General features: G+C 40.5%; 2 protein-coding genes across 8 annotated transcripts in view; one reads left to right on the plus strand and one right to left on the minus strand.

Annotated features, from left to right (window-relative positions):
- Positions 1-11,454, plus strand: part of UROS (uroporphyrinogen III synthase) — a 32,072-nt gene extending 20,618 nt beyond the window's left edge. For 4 of the 5 annotated variants that reach the window (XM_080403169.1, XM_080403167.1, XM_080403168.1 and 1 more), the window contains 6 exons: positions 1,444-1,518; positions 2,772-2,846; positions 7,322-7,405; positions 7,894-7,979; positions 9,919-10,017; positions 10,645-11,454. In XM_080403169.1, the coding sequence (XP_080259295.1) occupies positions 1,444-1,518; positions 2,772-2,846; positions 7,322-7,405; positions 7,894-7,979; positions 9,919-10,017; positions 10,645-10,791 (566 nt within the window). In that variant the 3' untranslated portion in view covers positions 10,792-11,454. The remainder of the gene's footprint in view (positions 1-1,443; positions 1,519-2,771; positions 2,847-7,321; positions 7,406-7,893; positions 7,980-9,918; positions 10,018-10,644) is intronic. The other variant, XR_013930563.1, reaches the window with a different exon arrangement.
- A 2,721-nt stretch (positions 11,455-14,175) lies between these two features.
- EDRF1 (erythroid differentiation regulatory factor 1) overlaps positions 14,176-19,650 on the minus strand; it is a 28,616-nt gene continuing 23,141 nt past the window's right edge. For all 3 annotated transcript variants that reach the window (XM_080403114.1, XM_080403115.1, XM_080403116.1), the window contains 4 exons: positions 19,275-19,428; positions 18,866-18,981; positions 17,954-18,117; positions 14,176-15,011 (listed from right to left, as the gene is read on the minus strand). In XM_080403114.1, coding sequence (XP_080259240.1) covers positions 14,840-15,011; positions 17,954-18,117; positions 18,866-18,981; positions 19,275-19,428 — 606 coding nt within the window. In that variant the 3' untranslated portion in view covers positions 14,176-14,839. The remainder of the gene's footprint in view (positions 15,012-17,953; positions 18,118-18,865; positions 18,982-19,274; positions 19,429-19,650) is intronic.

Consider the following 19,650-nt stretch of genomic DNA (forward strand, 5'->3'; position numbering starts at 1 on the left):
AACTACTTTCCTTCTTGAAAGAGAGGAGCGTGTTACAGAAACAGGCCACTGCTAACTTCTGTGCCTGTATAATTCATATGAAGTCTTACAGAAGAGATTCCTGTGTTTTGAATATAAAATTTCTCAAGTGAATGAAGTATTAGCTAAAAACTGGTGAAAAAATGGTGATACGTAAAAAGCTGACAGATTAGTTGTAAGAATCCTGCAAAGTGCTAAATAGAATTTACCATACCAACGATCTATCAGATCCTTGTAAACGCTTCTAAAATCTTACTCTAAGTGATAACTTCTGGCTTTGAGTTTCTGATTACACTTAAATTGTTTTATGACTTCATCTGCGCCGTATTTAGGCTGTAGTCATACTAATCAATGTACAGTGAGTAAGCTTACGCTCTTGAGTAAACAGTAAATACACTGAGACTGTTAGCTTATTTTAGCATTTTCAACAACAGAGGACTATATTTTAGGATTCTTGGTCAAGTGTAATCTCTTATCTAGTCCTAATCTTCATTAGGACTTTTGGCAGCTACCGAAATACGTATTTTAATCAATAAAAAGTGTCTTTAGTTCCTATCAAAGGTAATAAATTCTTATCTTTTTCCTTCTTTAGAATAGTTTCCTCTGGGTTGTTTTTTTTTTTTTAACTGTTGTCATTTCTATTTCTAATTTTTTCCCTCAAGAATACTAGAAAGGAACTCCACATCCTATGCTATGTTTTAAGACAAGACAGTAAAAGACACAGTGTATCTGGTTGTGACCCATTAGGGTACCAGGCATAGGCGTCAGGTAGCCGGAAGGAAGAAATGTAACCTATAACCTACTTACTGCCTGAAGGAGGAAAACCATTTCCTAGTAACTTTATTTTGGTCTCAGGTATATTTTATTCCTGAGCTGATAACTTATTTTTGGTGCATGTTTGAAATATAATGAGTTTCTATATTTCTCTTGTATAGGGAAGAGTTGCTTTATAGAATACTGTAGTGCATGGATATAATTTTTTTCCCCTTTTATTTGTTGTCATAGAATATTGTATTTGTTTTCTGCCTAAGCTTTCAATTTTAAACCATGTTTGTATGTCTGAATCTCCCTTTGTACTATATGCCTTTTTTCCTATGAGTTTTGCCAAGTTCTTAATGCCGAAATATAAATGAACATTGCAAGTTGCATGTGATCTGGCATAGGGCATATGTGCATTAAAAATGCTACTTAGCAAAAGCTGTTTACTCCAATTAAGCTTTCAAAAACAAGTTGTAGACTGCTGTTTACACAATGAAAAAAATACTGGAGAAATTAATTTTGTACATCCAGATTTACTGAAATGTGTAGCGCAGTATTAGTTATTATTATTTTGCTCGATTTGTAGATTAAACAGAAGTTTAAAAGCACTCATTTAGCATTCATATATTGTTGCCACATGCTTAAATTTAATGAAATGTTTTTCAGCCTGGTCAAAATCTCTTAAACTAAGGTGGAATAGCAAACCTGCGTATGTGGTAGGAAGAGCTACAGCTTCCTTAGGTAAGCTTGGGTTTAGAAAAAGAAGTCTTAGATAAGTCGGTCTTGTAAGTAAAGTTTTTGGAGTATTATCTGTTATTCAAGGGTGCTCAGAAAAAAGTTATAGGTAAGTTTTATAAATGGATAATTTTGTAGACAAGTAATTGTATACACATTAGAACGATACATGCTTACTTTAGCAGAGGATCCAGATTCTGGTTTTCCACTACTTTTATTGTAATGTGATCATAACTAGTTTAAAAACTGATCAGAAAAGAAGAAACCTTTATTCTTAATTTGCATGTTTGTTTTTTTTTTATTCACTTTGGAAATGAAATAGGATGAAAGGATTTATAGCATGATGGTCTGAGATTGTACAAAGTTTGATGCACTGGCCCATCTTTCCCTCAGCGTTCCTTTGAGGTATTTACCAAAACGAAGTCAGCAGTACACTCCACATTGACTTCAGTGCGCCAGCTGTTTGATTTGTCTTGACAGTGGTTTTAATCTGATGTAATACATATTTTTGGTGCATAACCAAAATGCAATGTAGATTTTAGTTTGTGAAAGCCTTTCTTGTTGTAAAGTTGCATTGCAGCTTTAGCTTCCACTGAACTACCCAGGAAATATTACGAAAAGACTTAGCATTTGAGAATTTTCAAAGTCTCAAAGTTTTTCTGCTCCTAGTCCAAAAATAATTTGGATAAATACTGATGTATTTTTTCAGGCAGACTGGTAACAACACCACTGGATCACCAACTGGTGACACCTAACAACCGTCTTGAATGAGTCAAGTCCCAAACTAGTTAACTTCTCAGGGTTTGTCTTATCCCTGCTTACTTGCTTAAAGAAGCGCAAGGTTATACTCTGAGATTTTCCAGTAGGATTCCAGCCTTCACTAGAAAAAGCAGCGATCCGCTCCTTGGGAAGCTGGCTGCAACCAGTCCATGCCAGGAGCTGCCGCCCGTTCAGCATAGTCAGACAGGGCTTTCTGTTTCACCGCTTCGGGTACAAGAGTTTAAAAATTCTCCGAAACAGCTTAGCTATCCCCAGAATTCTTAATTTGTAATTCTTTCAGGTATGTCTTTCTAGAGCCAAAATCAGATTTTCAAAGCATGTTATTACTTCAAGTGCTCCATTTTTTTTTTTGCTTTTCAAAGAATTATTTGCGTGCTTGGTTCAAGTCGTGTCTCCCTTTTCATCTCATGTTTCTGTGACAGTAAATACGATTTGTTCTCATCAGTCTGAACGCTTTTCTTTGCTGCTTTTGGTTATAGTGGAAGAAATTGGCCTTACTCCACAAGGAGAAAAGTCTGGAAACGCTAAAAAATTAGCTGAATATATTTGCTCAAGTAAGTATCTAAAATAATCTTCTACTTAAATTAAGCTAATGTACTTTCCATTGTTTCAGCATTTCCTATAAATAAAATTGAGTGCGTAGTGAAGCGGAGAAATCCGTACTGCATGTATCTCCTATATGTAGAACCTGTGAATTCAGCTTCTGGGGATGTGGGTGATACCTCTAAAAGACGATAAAAGATATTTTGAAATACCTATACAAAATATTCATTTACATGAAATCTTAGGCTCTCTCATTGATTAATAATGCTGTATGACCCAGGAGACAGAGTATTTTTTTTACTAAAAGATCAGGGCTGTAATAGTTAGAAATTGCTGCTTAATCGTAAGATTTAAATGCCGGTGACTGTAGGTGTGCTGGTTCTCTGTGAACTTCAGGTGGCCTCAGCCCACTTGGTGCTGGGGATTGTTCACTGCTGTAGCTCAAAGTAGATACGGGGAATTCTTCTCCTCAGGATCAGCATGTGGCTTCAGAGGAATCTGTTTTGTCAGCACGGAAGGAGGGTGGTTTTGAAGAAGGTGCAGGAAGGGTTAGTTAAAATGATTTTCTGTTTTGTGTCACCATTTTTTATGGTTAAAGCTGTAATGCTGGTCTGTTTGCAGCTTCTAAATGTTTTATCAGATTGTGGGTAATTTTAAAAGTCTACTCCCTCTGTTTTTTTTTTTTTTTTTACTGTAATATGTTAAAATTTCCAATAGTAATACGAAACATTTTTAGGCTTAGGGGGTGATTAATTTTTTGCATGGGTGGGTCAGTACAGGCTGTGAAAAAAGAGGCTGTGTTTTTGTGCAGACCAGCTTGTAGAACTCGGGTGAAAATGTCATAAAGCAGGAGCTGCCAGTGCTGTGCGTTTGACCTCAGAGCTGCTGATGCACGTGGTGGTGCTCCAGGGATCCACCACTGAGGTACGAGCTGCCTTCAAGGTGTCTGTCTGAGCATCTGCTGGGACGAACGGTTACCAAAATAAGCCAGCAGAATTAGTCCCCGAGCACTCTGAAACTCGCTGCTAAAATAATCTTTGTACTAGGTGATAATCACACCGAAGGTTCAGTATCTCAGCAGGAACCTTTTAGTTGGCACATCCTCCTCTGTGCTTTTATACAGCCTGGGGCACATCCCGGCCCACGTGAGAAAGCAGGGAAGTCTCTGGGAAATTAGAGGATGGCTTTCAGTCTGATACAAGGGTATGTCCCCTGCGGAAGGATTTGCTGCCCCAAATTTAGAAAGGGAAACAGAAACCTTCATCTAGAGGCCCACGCAGGGTCCCCTAGCTGAACAGAGAACGAGCAACGCTTTGAAAATCCACGTTATTCAGTCAGTCACAGTCACCAGTCCGCCTCTGGCTAACCCTGGTCAGGGAAACAAAGGACAATCAGTGCAGTTATTCTAGACGTTGGATGAATTATTCTATCTGCTGGTTTAAAAGCCCCACTGCTGACCCACTTTATGAACTTGCTGAATAAGGTGCTAAGCGCTGCAGTAGTGGAAATGATGTCAAGAGCCCTGACACGTTATTTTTGGCTGTTAGTTATGAAAGAGTGCGTTGATTAGCAAAGCCTGCGCAGTAGCAGAGATCTAAGGTAAAAGTAAAATGCGATTGGAGCTGGCAAGTGTTTTTTAGGGTCAGTGCTATGTAATTAATTGGCAAATAAAGTATTTTAATTATGTGGAATATTTCATGATAAAAATGATAGTCGCCAACAAAAGAGTAAATAATAAATTCTGAAAATTAATAATGAAATTTTCAACATCAAAATTCTGTAAGTGAGGAATAACCCGTGTCTAGTCTTCAACAGATACTTTAAAACAGAGGTGGTTTTTAGCTGGTTTTTTAGTGCTAGGAATTCTACCTCTGGTAATGAATTAATGTTTGCCAGTTTACAGATGGAGGTTTTTTTCTTGAGAAGGAAGGTGAGAAAAATACATGTCTCTTCTGTTGTATGAACGTGAAAAAAAAATAGGATCAGGTCTAAAGGAAGCAATGCGTGTGGTACCACGAGTGGAAAAAGTCCTTGTTGGAGAGCTTGTGACTGGCACAGTTACTGCATCGTAGTATCTCGGTTATTTTGTTGGTCCAGATGAGGGTCATCCTGGCTCTTCCTCCTCCTTTGGGAGCCGCTTGGTTCAGACCCTGTTACTTCTGACCGTGTTTGATCCCGTGGCTGTTTGCCCACTTTGCCTCCCACTGCTGCAGTCCCAGGAGCCAGGCAGGGAACAGCACTTTCTGCTGAGAGCAGGGAAGTTCAATCCAGAGCCAGCAGCAGCTTCTGACAGCCACCACAGGGAAAGAGAGATCCGTGGCTTTTACAGCCTTTTACGTAGAGGGTGCTGAGATCCAGAACGCCAGCAGGCTATTTAAATTAACACGGTGCTGCAGCACTTCCATTATCCGTGCAGAAACGCCTGCCTTTGAATACCCTTCAGTTTTGATAACCAAACGGTGAATTTCAATCATTGGGGACTGCTTGTTGTTAAATATATAACCATGCTCAGTGAGATATTGGATTGTGCATATTTATATGTTCTCAGTTCATCAAGTGGTTTATAACAGCCTCTGAAGTACAAATTAAATTACGTCGTGCTCCCTATTATGTATATATTTATTTTTCTTTACGCATAAAATTATAAGTAAATGAAAAAAATACCTCTAAATTTTTATATCAATAGAATTTATTGTCAGAGTAAAAATAAAATTGGAGGTAATTATATTTCTTTTGTTATTCACCTGTTGTGCTTTGGTACCCACTTCAACTTATGACTGGGAAAATAAAAGAATTTACTCCTTTGCTAGCTAGCTTTACTCTCTTTTCAAGGCAAATATTTTTCTAGTTTGATTACAGCGTAACATTCGTGTTGGCTACAGAAGTAGGAGATTAGTGTTTCTTTACAGGTATGACACTGACATTTCAATTAACTGACATGAGTTGTAGGAGGATTAATGCTGAGATACTTGGTTTTATTATATTAAAATCTGTTTTACTTCTGTCCCAAGTTCATTCTTCCTTCCTGTAATTTGTTACAAGCATATCTGTAGTTTCTAATAAAATTTCAGCGTGCAGTTAGGGCAGTCAAATGTATCTGTGTTGACTCCTAATGAGGGTCTTTCCATTTCATTTTTACTATGCTGTCCTTCCTTTTTTTCCTGGGGGGCATCTCTGATGCTCACTGCTACAAACCAAGAGTCTATTCCAGCACTTAAGAAAAAGCATTTATTTTTCTAGTAGTCATCTCTTAAACATATGTATTAACATACTTGAATTAGTAATAAAAAGATGTGTTGGGGAACTCTTCATTTATTTTGAAAGATGAATGCAAAGTTGCGTGCAGCTGTGTAGAATTCCATCTTGAAATTTTCTGTTATTTATAGAAAAGGCAAACTGTACAAAAAAAGTCTGCGGTTAAATTCCTGTCTAAAAGTTGAATTCTTCCTCGATTAAAATGCTGTTTATTGTCTGCCAAGTGTCAATATTCACTTTTATGAGATAAAATCTAGTGAAAAACCTTCCAAAACTATTGGTTTAAGCCCTAAGCCCAGCGATTTATTGCGAATCTCACACAGACAGTGCTCGCTCTTTCTTCCGAGCCAGCTGTTTGCATTCACTGTGTCCTGATCACGGTCAGTGTTCTTCGGTGTGTGGGCATGTGCATAGTGCACGGGGACAGGGTGGCCTCAGGAGTGCAGGAGGTGTAACCAAAGAGATGGTAACATGAGTAATATCCCCTGGTGGTATTTTTAAATTTTGCTCCTCTGGTAACGTATTACAAACATACAAAACCTGTGGAAACTGCATCCCAGGTGTATCACAAGAGGTAAGTTATCAGCAGCCTTGTACTGGAAAGGTCCTTCCAGAATTACCAAGGGGCTTTCACACCTCAGCACTGTAACAGTAACTAAAGTTTTAAAGGAGAAGAGCAAGCGAGGATACCCACTTCCATCCTAGCAGTGGAAGTAGAATAATTTTTCTTTGGGGAAGTAAAAAAATAAGAATTTCAGTTAGGCAGATAGACTGAAACTTTTCAGCCCTCTTCTTTGTCTGCCTGATCATTCGTTGCTATAGAGAGAGCTGTCACGTATTGAGCAGGACTAAGATTTTCAGTATTAAATTGAGGGAGATCGTGTTTCTGAGGAGGAAGAGGAGGTGATAACTTGCACGGTACTTGTTTTGCTTTGTAGAATGGCAGGGGGAATAGAAATGCAGTTTGTTTTTTGTGAGATCTTTTTAGCCAATGTGTTCATGTTATAGTTATGGAATATTTTTTAATGTACAGGCGAAGTGTAGCCTCTGTCCTCTGAACTGCGGATGCAGTTGCCCTGCAAATGTTTTCAGTTATCTTAGAGCTGTGTCTGTGATGAAGCACACAGCATTTACTGCTGTGTTCAACATTCGATCCTTTTAAAATATATTCAATGTATTGTTTCCTCTTTATTACACATGCAAGTTAATTAAAGTTCTTGTTTGTTTACAGGAGAGAAACCTAATTCCTCAGCTCTTCTTTTTCCTTGTGGAGCCCTGAAAAGAGAAGTACTTCCTACAGTACTTAAAGAAAAAGGTTGAACTTCCCCTGGAGCCTCATTTTAATTAGTCGGTTATGAGAAAAGTTTCATCTAAAGCTTGCGAACCACATTTTAATAAGTAAAAATTGAATTTGCCATTATGTTGGCTAGAAGTTAGAGGATGGGATTAAAACCTGTGAGGCTGGATTGCTGCCCGTAGCTCTGGGACTGCGCTGTGGCCTGACACGGGCAGGGTTATTCGCCTTGTTGTCCCCTGGTGTTCTCAGCTGCGAGATGGAAGGTGTCACAGAAATACTGCGAGGCTTGCGAGCTCCGAGGCGTGCTCCGAGCTCCTCTGGTTACAGGTGCTTTGGTATACCTTGCAACTCTAGAAATACCTACAAGCGCCTCACAGAATTTTTTATCTATCTTTTAAAGCCTAAAATGGTACACTTAACTGCAATTAGTATGTTGAGAGTCTTTTATTGAAATGATAGAAATTAATGAAACCTTGTTTAATTATGAATGTATATCATGATCCCAGGTATACCTCTGGAAAGCCTCACCGTTTATCAAACAACGCAACACACTGATCTGCAAGAATCTTTGAGCAGTTACTTCTCACAACAGGTACTGGATGCTGATGTAGGTTGAGAATTTTTGGGGTATACAATAATACCTAGCAGCGTACTCCTTTTTTTCAGCTGTCTGGAAAGGATACTTGTGGTGATACAAGAATATCCTCCATAGGCTTCTCGTTTCCCTGTTGGTTATCAACAAAGTCCGATAGCAGAAGGTTCAGACAGAGAGTGAGTCCCTTAGCTACTTGTTACGGGAATTACAAATGAGCCTGGAAGTGCCTCCCTTTGAAGAAAACAAATCCTTCCACATTTTGTCTAACTTTCAAAACAGATGTGTTTCAGAATTACCGGGAAATAACTGCTTAATTACATATTCAGTTTATTCCTTGCAGCTGGACACAACTACTTTTTCAGTAGTAGTGTCAGAAATTACATTTAGCGAGGATATTTAGTGAACAGCTTTATTATTATTTTTTATTACTGTAACTGAAATCTCACTGGACATCTTTGCTGTATATTACAAATCAGAATCCAGTAGTAATCTGCCCTACGTAGTTTCAGTGTTCTTTATCCAATTATCCGATCTGTGAATGCATTAATGATCTCACTGGAAGTGTTAGAACAGTGACTTGCTGTTGACGTGTGTTGAGATCTATTTGCTAATTATTGTTTTTCTCTTTTTAAAACCATCTAGTAAATGTCATTAAGCAAGGATCAGTGCATAGTAAAAGATCTGAATGTACTAATAATTGCTTTTATTTTTTCAAGATTGGCTTTCTGAATTTTCCAGTTGTAGGCACCTACGTCATACGTAGGATTAATTTTCTGCAAAACGCAGGCTTTCCTTATTACACAGACTTGGCCTCCTTGAGCACATTGCACCTCCTTTTAAAGTCTGCGCATTAACATCTTGTTAAATTACATATTGATTTTGAAGTTCTTTTTCAAGAGGCCCTAAAAGGTTATGGCACGGGCAGTCGATGATACACGGTAGCATCCCCGTGCTCCTCGGTGGGTACTGCAGTTCTGATCCCCACAGTATGTAGTTTACAGCCGTTACAAAAGTGAGTCAATGGTACATACGCATTTTGTAACTTTCTGAAACCTTTTGATGGCACTCCTCACTTGCTGCAATTAGATGTTGGTTTAAGCGTAAAGCTGTGAAAATGTGTTTCTCATGCGCTTCTTAGTTGTCCTTAACTGGTGCTGCTGTGGTTATGTATTTAGTGTGTGGAGAGCTGACATAAAATGACAAGTGTTGAGCAATTTGTGAGGACAGTGAAGAGCACTGTGTGAAACTCTCATTCTGGCCTCCACGAGCTAAGGCTGGCTACCAAGTCACGTGCTATAAACTAACAACAGATGTACTCTGAGTGGAACTAGTGTATCTTTCTTGTCAGACAATCATGATAAAGTGAGCATGTGCTTTAGGTCTGCAGCTCAGGAGCTTGGGACCTTCACTCCAGACAGAATTGTGCAGTTTTATTTGGCTCCAGAAGATTGCTGCTGCTCTCTTATGGCAGGTTTATTCTGAGAGTCTGCAGTTTTAAGGCATCGCCTCACCTTTGCCAGAGCATCTCAGGGCAGGCAGAACTTGGGGTAAACCTCAGGAGCTGGGCAACAGGGTGCCTGTGCAGAACTGACAGAAATGGGGATGGAGCAGAGAAAGAACTTGCCATGTTTTCTTGCAGAGCAGGCAAATGAGTACAGCTCCAGAACCCTGGCAGTGCATTTATCACCAAGCGCTTGTGTGACAAAGCATTTGGTTGAAGTCACACCTGAATTTCAGCACTCTGTGGTACGTGGGGGCTGGGCAGGCTCTCTGCACCACAGGAAACCCTTTCCGTTGGCATACCTGCTGTGTCTCATCAATAAAAACACTCCACGTCCACGAAGAGACAGTTGAAGGGTTTTATGTGAAAGTGTACCCATACACTGCTGAGTAATTTGTGAGTAATCTATGCCAACCTGTGGTTACTTTTACACAGGGAATTCCAGCATGTATCGTGTTCTTCAGTCCATCTGGTGTCAAGTTTTGCCTCCAGCACATTCAGAAGCTTTCAGGGGATTTTATCAGCCGTATCAAGGTATACTCTCTTTAAAAGTGGTGAAATACAATAGGGAGTAGGTTTGGTGTGGGCAAATGAGAAAAGGGAAAGCTGTTAAACCCATTACAGACTTTCATTTTCTCTTTTGTTTGTGCTTCTTTCTCTGAAAAAAACCACATTATAGCGAATGCACAGAGAGTAAACACAAATGTGATAATATAGCTGAGAGCCATTTATTTAAAAAAAGTTAATTGTTTTCACCTAGAATTATTTCCCCAGTTTAACTTACCCAGTCTCCACTGGGTATAGGCTTTCTTTTCTTTTAGTAATGTGAAGGTGTAAACAGTTCTTGCTTGAATCAGGCTGAGGCATATTAAAACTCCTCTCACTTTTCCTGTTTCATGGGACTAAGAGCTGTCAATGTTTCTAATAGCAAGATAAATAATAATCTTTCCTAAGTGACTTCTAAGTAGCTCAATTCGTAGGCGGTTTTTAATACTGAGACTCTTCAACCTGAAAGGGTTAGTACAGTTTAGTAAGCTCAGTCATACAAGTTGGTAACACTGGCAACGTCAGCAAAGAAGGAGGGGTACGTACCCAAGTAACTAGTGAGAGCTGGTGCTGCACCTGACTGCGCTGTCGTAACTGTAAATAACGTCATTTCAGTTTGCTGCTATCGGTCCAACGACAGCTGAAGCCATGGAAGCAGCGGGAATCCCTGTGAGCTGCACCGCAGAGAGCCCGACTCCGCAGGACCTCGCCGCTGGGATCCAAAAAGCACTTCACAGACAGAAATGCTGTGTGCCCGAATAAGAGCACGGCAGGCATTTGAAAGGGAATATGGTGCTGTAGGTTTTTCCGTCTTGCAGACCCGTTGTCCTGCAAGAAAGTATTTTTTTCAGGGATATGCAACACTGTCCTGGTCAGGGCCTGGTGTGAGAAGCTTGCATCTAACTATCTCAGAAATCTAGATTTTTTTTCCAGTGTCCCTTAAAGCATGTAGCTCTTCCCCTTTCCTCATGTTTGCAGTGTAAATATTTCATGTGGGCGCTCCCTGGAGAGGGGCTGTGAGAGGCTAATCCGCGTCAGCGTGTATCGAAAGAAGTTCAGTGGATCACTTCAGGTAATACTAGCACACAAGGCAAGGTTTTCATTTCTCTGTACAATCGGTTTTCCAAACCCATCTTTCTTCTTTTGCAGAAGAAAGAGAGTCTTACAATGAAGTATTTTCTGTTGTAAAGCTTACTTGTTCAGTGTTCTGCTTTTCAAATATTTATAGTAAAATAATGATTGTAGACTCTCAGTGGAATAGGACAGATCTTGCAGGGAAGTTGCACGGTGTGGAGCCAACAGCAGGGCAGCTGCTGCCACTCCATATCCTTACAGTATAGGGTCTTAAAAATTAGGTTTTGGTTTCTAGTGCTGTAAAGAAGGAGGATTTATTAACAGAGAAATAAACTGGATTGTTATAGTTAATCATGGTGTTAAGAGTTGTCTGTTTTGGATGTGGTTTATGCTTTAATTGTTTATCTGTGAAAGGGGGAAAAAGTAATCCTATTTAGCACTAATGCTACCTTCAGCTAATACTAAGGAATTTGTAGAATATTTAAATCATAATACACTCAATTGTAATCCTCACGAAAGTCATTCACGTTGTTAGGATAGCACTGAGGTTCATAGAATAACAGAGAAATCCTCATTTGCTGTAAATGTCTATTAGCTTAATTCTGAGTATACGGCCTGCATTTCCAATTAGGTAAGATGCTCCATACCTAGAATGAGAGTCAATCTGAACCCAATTATGTTAATAATAACTGAAGTAATTTCAGATTGTGTATGTGGATTCATCAGTCAGACTGGGCACAATATGACAACCATTTTGCTTTATAAAGCAGTTCAATTTCTTGCAATGACATAGGATCTCAGAAGTACGCTAATTGCTGGAAGGCAAATGTTGAACAGTGGGAGGAATACTTCACCCTTACAGAACCTCGTGTAGGATACTGGAATGGCTGTGGTAACTGGATGCAGCTGCAGGACCCGAAAACATGCCCTAGGGAAGAAGGAAGAGGATGATTGTGCAGCAATTGCTGACTTTGCCCCTTCTGTAAGATGACTGAAGTTCAGAGTCTGCTGGGCACCACCCCTGTAACACAGCGTGCAGGGCTGCTCATCGCTTCACTCAAAAATAAATCCACGGCAGAGCCAGGAGGTGGAAGCCTGTTCCAGGCCCCTGCAGTGCTGCCTGCAGCTCTGCTCTCTGACAGAGGGCAGCTGTTCTGATGAAGCCTGTGTGCCCCCTCCCGCGAGTGCCCCCCCCCCCACGAGTGCCCTCCCAAGAACAGGAGCCAGGATCAGGCAGAGAATGGGAACTGGAAACAGAAGCCAGCTGTGGGCTTCTGCTCCCTTACACTAGATGGCAAATAATTTTGCTAGTGTAAGTTGCACCTGTTGTTGCCTTGCTGATCAGCGGACGCCATCACTCACCACCACTGCCACGTACACTTTGCTGACGTTGCCTTTACCCGTTCCCCGATCACCACTGCCAGGCTGGGGCTGAGGAATTCATCCTTGTGCCAGACCCACACAACACGCCCTGCGCTGGGCCCTTGGGTCTTTAACCCGCTGCCAACCCGCCTCGAGCGCGCTGCGTGAGCCTGTCCCCGCGCACAGGCGCTGCCTGCAGAAGAGGCCATGCTCCCAGCTGCTGCCTTGGTGGCACCGAGGCTGCCCCGGTCATTAAGCAGCAGGGGACCTTACCCAACCGCTGTGGCATTCATAAACCAGAGCAGGCTTAAGACTTTTATTAGGATGTCATTTGGCAGGTTACAGACCTGATCTATTTTTATGTGAGGCTGAAGTACCGTAAAATATTGCTTGCATTTTGTTACAAGGAATCAAGAAGAGATTCCATAACCCACTCCCCCCCCCCCCCCCCCCCAAAACAAAAAAAATCATAGTAACAGACTGTTACCGGTTCTCCAGGCTTCCTCTGAGGCTCTTCTCATCGGCTGGCTGACCATCACACACCCGCAGAAGCACACGCTATGCTCGCAGCTGCTTCCCAAAGCAGCAGGACAGGGGCAGGTGTAAGTGCTGTTTGACCCGTGCAGCAAGATAGCCTGCGAAATTGGGTTTGATCAATGGCTTTCAGCTAGAATTTCCCCTTACACCAGGAACCTGCCAGCAGCCATCAGATCAGCAGACTTCTCCAACCCCGAGTAGCTCTGTGATACAGTCACTGATCTCGGCAGTCCTGCTTAGTCACCCCTCAGCTCCTCTGCTTTGAAGAGCTTTTTGTCATGAACTTATTTCTTCCACTCCTCGCTGCTGCCAGGCTTCTCGCTGATAACAGTTTCAGACACAGGGCTTTTAGCCATCTTACCTCAGACACCCGCTGTTCAATTTTCTGCAGCTCCGACCTCACCAGAAGTGAGGTGGGTGCAAGGGGTGCTGCCCCGAGCCAGCCCCCAGCTGGAAGGCAGGAAAAGACACAGAAATCCTTCTTTTTCAGATCAATCATTCCAAATCAGAATCGACAGAACAGATACATACGACGCCTGTCATCTTTCATCCTTCCAAAAGGTGCTTTTGCTTCTTTCAGGTTATTTGTGCTCTATGTTGCACCAGAAAGATCAGGTTTCTTCTGAAGAGAGATCTAAGGCTGCACTTGTAAAACTATCTCTAAATTGTCAGGATGGAAATTTCTACAAACTGGGGTTTTCTGGGTGAAAACATGTCCCATACAAAAAAAAAAAAATACGTATGTCACTGTCTGTCACCATGACAGTAAGAATCACCTCCTCAAAATAAGCAACTTATATAGTTAATTAACCACTTGTGTCTTTAGCATAGATTAAAAAAATATATGTGCATACATAGACACATGAAAACTATTACTACCTTGGAATAAACAGTGTGTTTTATACTATTATTATCCTATAATGAACCACACTTTTTATAAAAAAAACATTAAGACATAGTTGCATTTTGAAAACTTTATCTTTAAATAACACATCTTTCCAAAAAAACCAGAGTCCTCGCATACTGAGGTAAGACTACACTCATCTGTTAGGTGTGATTTTACTGATTTTTTTTCCCAGCGCCTGCTGCCTTTCCAATTGTTTTAGTTCTGTTGAGCAGTTTGCTTCTCTGATGAAGGTAGCAACAGTCATAACAAGAAAAACAAGGCAGACCGATTCATTAGTTTATATTTAATAAATAACTTATTTAAAAATATGCTCTCATTTATTCACAGTTTCAAGTCTGAAAAAGATAATACTCTTCTTAATTCAAACACAGCTAAAACCATTCACTTTCTGGGGTAAATGAAGCCCCAGTAATGGCTAACATTTGCAAGAGTCTTGCATCAAAGCGAGAAAGGCACACATTTCAGTGCAGGACAGCAATGGTGGTAGAAGTGGCATGTCCACATATTCAACAGAAATGTCCCTTGTACAACTCTGGGCGACGTTACCGGTTGAAGTGTTTCAGTGAAGCCTTGCTCAAAGTGTGTTTCCATTAAATACCAAACCAGAGCAACTGTGAGATTACATTTTTATGCAAAACGTGTATCACTGCAAAGCCCATTATCTGTAGGAGATAAAACTCAAGTTCTCCAACATGAAAAATTGTTGTTTCTATCCCGAACCCAAAATTGGCTTTTCAAAGAAAGAAACTCTAGTAACCAAACCAGTACAGAGTCCTCAGGATAAGAAGGAATTCCTGTTCTTTCCCAGATGTACAACGTTAATGATGTAGGTGATATTATCACCTTCAACAAATACAAATGACATGGGAAAAGCTACTGCTGATCCCATGCGTAGCAAGGCACTGTTTCTGCTGGTTTGCACCATTTCAGTCACTGAACTCCTCCGTTACTACCTTCAGCATTTTGAGCCAGCTGTTCCAGTAAATTTAAGATTACCTCTATTCGTTCTAGCAGGGTCATACTTTTGTTAGCAGTTGCACGCAACAGCAGGGAGTAAACTTGCTTGTTTGTTTTAAGAACAACTTCTTCTTCATTAATGCCCCTAAAAAAGAAAACAGATAGTACAACCTATTAACTTTAACCACAATATTTTATTCCGCAAATTATCAAAACCTATTATTAAATGACAACAGTGATTACTATCCCTGTGAAACCACATGGCTGGTGTTTTGCTGCGAGTCTCTTCTTGCCTTAGTTCCTATCTCCTGCCATTTCACAGCACTGCAGTCAGAGCCCCTGCTTATACTGCAGGAGGGATAAGCCGTGCTGATTTTTATTCAGCTCCAGTCTGGCCATTTTATTAAGTCATAATCCAAAATCACATCATAAACCCTCCAAAATCCAGGTCTAGATGCCAAAACTCTGCACTTTTGATAAGTTAGTGTCTAACCTGATCGTGCCAAATGCAGACACCTGAACAGTCAGGGGACACTGTCTGTCTGCTCCTGTGCCATTGCCTGCTGTTACCTCTCCCCTCTAAACCACTGTGGACATAATTTTCCTGTTCCACATCTGACACCCATGACCTGGCCTCATTCTCTCAAGTTCCATACACCTAAGCTATTTCCCTACGATAAGGGACTTTTCCATGCTCAACACCTCTACAGAAAAGAGCTTTTCCTCTTCTTGCCAGCCCGCAGTCTAAGCTCCCACCAACTTTCCCCATTCAACAAAGACTGTAAATCACTTATTGCACACATCCTGGTCTTCTGCTTCAGCACCATCACCCCCCTGTCTTTGCCACCCTGCTCTGCTACATTTAATGTCCAAGACTAATAAGTGACCCAAACTAGAAAAAATGAAAAATAAAAATGCTGCCATTGATACGATAAATAAAGCACATGTGTACAAGCAGCAGTGAGTTTAATTGTAAATGCTTTGGGCATTACCATGAAAAAGTGAAGCAAGTCAAATTCATAAAACTTGGCAGAAGCCGGACAGGTTTATTTATTAAACAGAACAGGTAGTCAATAAAAAGCCACTGAAACACAAAGTATTTCCAGGATAAGTTAAAAGAATTCCCAGAATAATTACTTTCAATTACTTCTTCCCTCCAATTTACATAGCCAAGTTCAGTTACACTTGTGCATTTAAATTTTAGAGGGTAACACTCTGATTTCATCCAGTTTTATAGCTAGTCTGCAGGTTTCGCTATCAAACATTAATTTCACCTCGTTCTCCTGTTCTCTGCCAAACTGCATCTGAGACCCTGAAACAGATTTTGGGGGCTCCAATTTCCTCCCTTTTCAACCCACTATTAAAACAGAAGGCAGACGTTACCTTCCTGTCCAAAGCAGAACTGAGGAAATGTACACAAGGCACTCAAAAGGTTTAACAAAAGGTAGTTTTAAGCTTAGCCTTGATCCATTTAAAAAAGTTTCACATGTTCTAATAGTGCCACTTCACAGCATCCAAACTGTAACTCGTTCCCTATGTGGGACCTTCAGTACAAAACTCCACTCAAGACAACGATGAAAAAGTAAACGGGGGGAGCCCCCGAACAAAAACAGAGGCTTTTTGTTTTACAACACTTACCCACATCATGAGACAACAGAACTAAAACAATTTGCTCTGTTACTTGGGCCATCTACTTGGTTACATACAAGTTATACTCCAGTCCTCCGAATGTCACACATTCAGATTGCCACCTTGTGGCAGCTCTTTTTTTAAAAAAGTGAAAGCACCGAACACTGCGCCTAAACCAGCGCCAGGGAAGCACGTGGGATTTTTCCTGTCTCACGGTTTTCTGTTCACAGCCTCCTCCTATCAGCAGACAACTGACTGTGCAGAGTGAATGCATTTCACAGTTTACTTCTAGCGAAATAGCACTCGCATCAGCAGTGCTTCAATCTGAAAAACTATTAAGACAACTTCCAACAATAAAAGAATTCTCTAGAACCGTATACTAGAACTAATGCCACATTTTCATAAGCTAACTTTATATAACATTAGAAACAGCAACAGTATATTGCTGTAGCTTCTGCAAACACATTCGCTGCTGAGGGAATAAGTTATTGTCTGGATCCCAAGGGCAGCACCACACACACTCAAATCAGACCAACAGAAGAAGTGGTGTAAGGAATTACGCTGCCACACCGAATCCCAACAACACTTCAAGGTCAACACAAAAAGGAGAAGCCACGTTTGTTCTGAATCCCAGCAGCAAGACAGAAGATTCTTTTTTCACTGCACAATGCCATTAGGCATTAGAAAATTCTTTAATGCCAGTGAGTATCTTCCCAATACAGCCCCCCTCTATTAACAGCATTGCTGATGTGCCCACATTTATTCTGAAGTATTCTGCTTGCTAAACGATGCTGTAGCCAATACATTTTATTGTCAAGGCAGATGAAGAGATCATCAGTATGCAGTGGTTTCTCCCCCGCTAGCTTTCAAGTGCTCTGTCACAGACAAACCAGTGTCAGTTAAGATAAAGGACACCACATACATGTAGCTCATTCCCCGAGCAAACAGTTTGATTACAAATAAAAGACAACTAGAATTATGCCAGCAAAATTATGGCAGTAAAAGTTAAACTGCTTTGTGTGTGAATTTATACCTATGAGGGACGTAGGATTTATACCCTCTAAAGGGTAAGTCAGGTATCACAGAGCATGATGAAGCATCAGTGATTCATAACTGCACCAGGCACTTCGGGAGACTGTTACAAACCATTGTTTTCCCATTTGAATACAGCCATTCAAGTCTGATTTTTTAACTCGCTCAGCCCTCGACTGCTATCAGAAAGAGGAGAGAAAAAAGCTGCCTAGACACGCTCAGTAAAGGTGTTTCTTGGTTACATGCAAAACCACATAAAACATTCAAAATTTAGATGGTTAAGGCATATCTCAGCTCCTTCTCCACACAGAAGAGTGTGGTATTTATTCTTCTATGGAGGTGACTGTTACATGGTTAAGATACATACTCCGTATGAATTTATGGATGACAACCACACCTACACACACATATCAAAGTTCAACTTACCCAATTTTTTTTTTTGTTGCAGTTAACAATTTAATGGACTGGAGGAGAAGGAATGACATTCTGGACTCAAAGATACCAAGCAGTTTCAATACTTCTTCTTTGTTAAGGCCAGCAGAGGAATCATTAGGTGACACATTCTCAGCAGTACTTTTATTCTCGCTTATCTACAGAAAAAGAAAAAAAAAAACCAAACCACAACCATTTCACTGAACTCCACCGTTTAAACACAGTTCAATCAAGTCAGACAACTTGCAGGTTAGCTTACTCTTTACAGAAGTGGTACCGACACCCCAACTGCTATGACACCCTCTTTATGAGGCTTCAGTAGTTAGCTCAGATCTACGCTGCACACAAGTTACACCGACTGCTTATGTTGTCCATTGGAGTATTCAGTTATAAAAATATCAGGAAATTATGGACCTGACTGCTCAATCTGTTGCTCAAATTGCTAGCAAGGGATGAACACCGGGTCAGCTTATATTGCAAGTAATTATCGAGGCATCAAGAACCTATTAACACTAGCTACAGATAACCTTCCACATTTTAATAGTTCAATATACTTTATAGAGAAAATTCCCATTTATATACATTAAGTTCTTTAAGACTACTTCTAACAGATAATAAGGGATCTTTTAAGGGATAACAAGTTGCACAGAACCCCATTCACTCACTCAAGCAGTATACATGTTTTAATCCATCTCCAAATTATGTTCTAGAGCAATTTTTTTTTTAATCTGCTTCCACTTAAAGGCTAGACAAGAATTGCAATAGGCTCAAAGCCTGCCCACGCTATTTAAGCAACTAGCTCTACTGAAAAGCGACCAAGCAGTATCTTAATTGCCAAATAACGGTTTTACAGGAATGCAAGAGAGACAAGGGAGCAAAGAATCACACCACTTGACTTCTGTTTACCTGTTCACTTTCTGCCACAAGCTCCTTTCTGATGAGCTGGAATGCACCTTTGGTTTTTGCCATTATATCTAGGGCCCCAAACAAAGTCTTTAATTTCCCAGCACTGCTGTTCTGACCTAAAAAAATAAAAAATAATTATTTTTTTTAAAAAAAAAGGTAAACATGACACAAATGGGTTATGTTACAGATTGCACTTTCTTCCATCCCAATTAAACAGTTCCCACAACAAAAGTGTGTACTGTTCTAGTTAACAGAACACCAGTAAGGTAAAAAAGGTCTCTTCTCTCTTGAAAACTCTATTCCAAGGAGCAGATTAGTCCTGCTCTCATATACACAGTTATCTAAAAATGAAATTTAAGAGCTAATGGTTGTTTGAAAAGCTGTTGTAGTAAGACAAAGCCAGACTTACTCGCCATCTGGAATTCTGCAAATGCCACCCTTTCCAGCTGCACACGAAGGAACTCACAGGGTGCATCCTTCAAGAGTTGGAAAAGTCGTACTGCTTTACTGTAATGAAGATCAGCAAGTACACGGTGTTGCTTCCTCAAGTGTTCATCACCAACCTGCACTCAAATTAGGGTACTAGTAAATCCCAGACAGTTTGTATGTTCGTGAGATAACCGTTAGGAAAAAACCACCTGTGTAGGTTGGTACACAAGGTGCCCACAATCATTCCTCACCTCACTGCATCACGGTTTATATGAATGGCTGCACGGTTCTAGAACACATCACCAGCACGCCATCTTTGAAGTTATTGTAATTTCATAGCTAACGCAAACAAATTC

This window comes from Falco punctatus (assembly GCF_963210335.1).
Source record: "Falco punctatus genome assembly, chromosome: 9".
NCBI lineage: Eukaryota > Metazoa > Chordata > Aves > Falconiformes > Falconidae > Falco > Falco punctatus.